Below are 4,414 nucleotides of genomic sequence, written 5' to 3' on the forward strand. Positions count from 1 at the left end.
AGCATATGCAACTACCATCACCACGGTAATTGCCGCGAGATGCACTTTAAAAACTACGACAGGAAAGGGCACACTGCCCGTTTCTGGAAGGCACCAGCGACCAATCACTCAAGTTCCTGGTACTGGGATAAGCCAGCCATGTTATGGGTGTGGAGAAACTGGGCACTTCAAGAGGGACTGCCCCAAGGCAAAGAATGTTGGAGGTGTTGTGAGAGTGCTGGCGATAGGTCAAAATGAAGCAATAGCTGACCCCACGGTGGTTACGGGTACGTTTCTCCTCGACAACATCTATGCATGCATACTCTTTGACTGCGGTGCGGAGAGAAGTTTTGTGAGTCATAAATTCAAACACCTACTTAATCAAAAACCCCAACCACTCAATAAAATATTCACTGTAGAAATGAAAAACTGTAAAACGGAAAGCACAAGCGATATGTATGTAGGGTGCACATTAAATTTAAACGAGCACTTATTTCAAATCGACCTTATGCCCATTTCGATAAGAAGTTTTGATGTAATCATCGGTATGGACTGGTTCGCAAGAACCTTCAAAGAAACAAATGGTGGCGGTTCATGCCGCTACTGCTCCCACTACAACTCCTGCTACCCGTGCGCCAACAAAACAATATGCTGGGAACCTGCCAAAGTGCAGCATATGCAACTACCATCACCACGGTAATTGCCGCGAGATGCACTGTAAAAACTGCGACAGGAAATGGCACACTGCCCGTTTCTGGAAGGCACCAGCGACCAATCACTCAAGCTCCTGGTACTGGGATAAGCCAGGCATGTTATGGGTGTGGAGAAACTGGGCACTTCAAGAGGGACTGCCCCAAGGCAAAGAATGTTGGCATTGTTGTGAGAGTGCTGGCGATAGGTCAAAATGAAGCAATAGCTGACCCCACGGTGGTTACGGGTACGTTTCTCCTCGACAACATCTATGCATGCATAATCTTTGACTGCGGTGCGGAGAGAAGTTTTGTGAGTCATAAATTCAAACACCTACTTAATCAAAAACCCCAACCACTCAATAAAATATTCACTGTAGAAATGAAAAGGTGTAAAACGAAAAGCACAAGCGATATGTACGTAGGGTGCACATTAAATTTAAACGAGCACTTATTTCAAATCGACCTTATGCCCATTTTGATTAGAAGTTTTGATAGTAAGCAAGGAGGGGATACACGTGGATCCTTCTAAGATCAAGGCAATAGAGAGTTGGACGACTCCAAGAACCCCTACAGAAATCCGGCAATTTTTGGGACTCGACGGGTATTACCGAAGGTTCATAAAGAACTTTTCAAAGATTGCCAAGCCACTCACCACCCTAACTCAAAAGAGTGTGACCTTCGACTGGGGAGAAAAACAAGATATCGTGTTTCAGACACTAAAGCGAGCCTTATGTAGTGCGCCCATCCTAACCTTGCCAGAAGGACCAGAGGACTTCGTGGTCTATTACGATGCATCAAACCAAGGACTCGGGTGTGTCCTGATGCGACGAGGGAAGGTCATCGCCTACGCCTCAAGGAAACTAAAAACGCACGAAGTAAACTACATAACGCACAATCTCGAGCTACGAGCAGTCGTCTTCGCTCTAAAGATATGGAGGCACTATCTCTACGACACGAAATGTACAATCTTCACCGATCATAAAAGCCTCCAGCATATCCTCAACCAGAAAGAACTCAACATGAGACAAAGACGGTGGATAGAACTACTAAATGATTATGAATGCGAAATTTGATATCATCCCGGAAAGGCTAACGTGGTGGCCGATGCACTTAGCCGGAAGGAATACTTGGGCCGCAGAGTGAAATCTTTAACTATGACAATCCATTCACACCTGTCCACGAAAATCAAGGAAGCCCAAATAGAAGCCTTAACACCTAAAAATGTGGCAGGGGAAGCCTTAAGGGGAATGGATAAGAAGCTTGAAGTCAAGAATGATGGAGTTCATTACTTCATGGATCAGATCTGGATGCCGAAGTTTGGCGGATTCAGAGAAGTCGTCATGAACGAAGCCCATAAAACACGATACTCCATACATCCCGGCTTCGATAAGATGTATCTCGACCTCAAGAAACTGTACTGGTGGCCGAACATGAAAGCCGAAATTGCTACCTACGTGAGTAAATGTCTGACGTGCGCTAAAGTCAAGATAGAATACAAAAAACCCTCAGGATTGTTGCAACAACCAGAAATACCCGAATGGAAGTGGGAACGGATAACCATGGATTTCATAACCAAATTACCCAAGACGGAAAGCGGACTCGACACCATCTGGGTGATCGTCGATAGGTTAACAAAATCAGCGCATTTCCTACCAATCAAAGAAACGGATAAATTGGAGAAACTAACTAGAATATACCTCAGAGAGATTGTACGACTGCATGGTGTGCCCATATCCATTATCTCGGACCGAGATAGTAGATTCACCTCAAGGTTCTGGCAGTCACTACAAAAATCTATAGGAACAAGACTAGACATGAGTACTGCTTATCACCCACAAACTGATGGCCAGAGTGAGAGAAGCATAAAAACCCTAGAGGATATGTTGAGATCTTGCATAACCGATTTTCGTAAAGAATGGGACACCCCTTCAAAGAATTATTACCGTTTTAATGATACATTTTAATTTTTTTTTATTATTTTTTTTTAAACGACAAATCTATCCTACTCCTAATACACCTTAAATTCACCTATGTTTACAATGAGAGTTAAACCCTCAACATCAAAAATGAAGGACAACATCCTACATTTGTAAATTTGATAAATTGTTAGATATATGGAAACTTGAACGGCTACATGCCTACATTTGTAATTTTGAAAATCAAGTTTTGTGTTAAGGGGACTCAATTTCTTAGTCAACCCTAATATTGTTACCAACCAATTTCAATCAACTCTCTTTTTACAAAGCTTTTTCAAAACAGCCTTAGTTTTGCAAAAGACTCCATAAAATCTTCTGCTATGGGTACTATTGTGAGAAACAAAAATTCAAAATGTTTATCCAATTTGATATATATGTATAATCTCATTCATGTTTTAAAGTACACATTCTTAAACCAATTGTTTATGACAAAGTATCTACTTCATCGATTATTGGTAAACTTTACGTACCAGAAGTCTTTTGTTTTTAAGAAACATCTAATAGAGAGATATTTACAGTGAATTGGTGTGAAAAAAGATTAAATGAAATAATAACTTTTAACAAAAAAAGGGTTTGATTATATTTAAAATGGCAGCATTTTCCGAATTCCGTTGACATTTGAAAAGAACCCTACCAGATCTTGCCTGTAGGGTAGATACGACTTCCTCGTAACCACTTCATTTTCAGCTCTTCTTCTCACGTAAAACAGTTCATGTACAGGAGTTTGCACCTTCAGTCGCCCTGCGACCTTTGAAACCACACCGGAATTCCGTTTTTGTTTTTGACTGTCAACCTTCTTAGGAGTCAACAACACCATCGGTTCTTTACCCTCGCTGTTGCTCCGCCGAAGCAAACACCGAATACTCCATCTCTTGGATCCTGATCCGGTGGAACTACTCTTCTTACATTTATTCATGCGAGGTGGCGATCCACAGTCGCCCTTAGTCCTCCACAGTACGCAGTATGTTTTAGAATGTTGACTTTCGGATTCCTCCTCTTCCCATGATGAATACAAAGAAGATTCCTCTCGTTCTTCTATAAACAGCTTCTGTAACGAACCAGTAATAGAAGAAGAAACATGAAGCTCATTTTCCTTCGCTTTAGGCTCATGATCGTTCTCATCTTTCATCAGTAGATCTCGATTGAAAACAGGAAAAACTGTCCGTCCTTGTGATTCGTTTTCCTCGGTTGAAACATCCTCATCGCTTAAAACAAACGAGAACTCATGATCTTTTGCCTGTTCTTCACCGATGACTTTGGCGACTGCTATGGATGTTAAACTATCAGAAGAGTAACAACTGAAGCTAGGAGAGATTCCTGACCCTTCGGTTTTTTCCTGTTGTTGCATCTCGCTGAAATATCCAGGAATCTTTTGGCTTTTTTGTGATCGAAAAAGAACAAGCTGATGAACGAGATAGAGGAGAATTTAGTAGAAAGGGGTATATATAGAGAGGGGAATGTCATCACTTTCCTTGTTTTATTAATAGGAGGATACTTCCAGTTATCATTTTTGTTAAGAACCAAATTTGTTATTACTTCATAAATTTATAATATGTGAGTCAAATCATCTATTTATCACCAACTAGAGTTGTAAGATGCCGTTTGAATCTGAAAGTAAGTAATTTATCATGAAAATTATTATTATTTAATTTATAAAATTCTGTATCATATCGTACTTATAAACATAAAAGATGATAACCCTTGAATACAAATGGGTGGTTTATACAATTCTATTCCACTAGCTGGAACTTGCATGTGAAAATAATG

General features: G+C 40.6%; 1 protein-coding gene across 1 annotated transcript; it reads right to left on the minus strand.

The window, feature by feature from the left end:
- Positions 1-3,202: 3,202 nt before the first annotated feature.
- Positions 3,203-4,162, minus strand: LOC111895443 (uncharacterized). The gene has a single exon (XM_023891520.2). The coding sequence runs from the start codon at positions 3,993-3,995 to the stop codon at positions 3,231-3,233; it is 765 nt and encodes a 254-aa protein (XP_023747288.1). The 5' UTR covers positions 3,996-4,162; the 3' UTR covers positions 3,203-3,230.
- Between the last annotated feature and the right edge of the window lie 252 nt (positions 4,163-4,414).

The sequence above is a fragment of the Lactuca sativa genome, chromosome 3 (assembly GCF_002870075.4).
Source record: "Lactuca sativa cultivar Salinas chromosome 3, Lsat_Salinas_v11, whole genome shotgun sequence".
Lineage (NCBI taxonomy): Eukaryota > Viridiplantae > Streptophyta > Magnoliopsida > Asterales > Asteraceae > Lactuca > Lactuca sativa.

Excerpts from the sequence above, each read along its gene's own strand:
- LOC111895443 (XM_023891520.2), bottom strand. The coding sequence starts at position 3,995 with ATGCAACAACAGGAAAAAACCGAAGGGTCAGGAATCTCTCCTAGCTTC.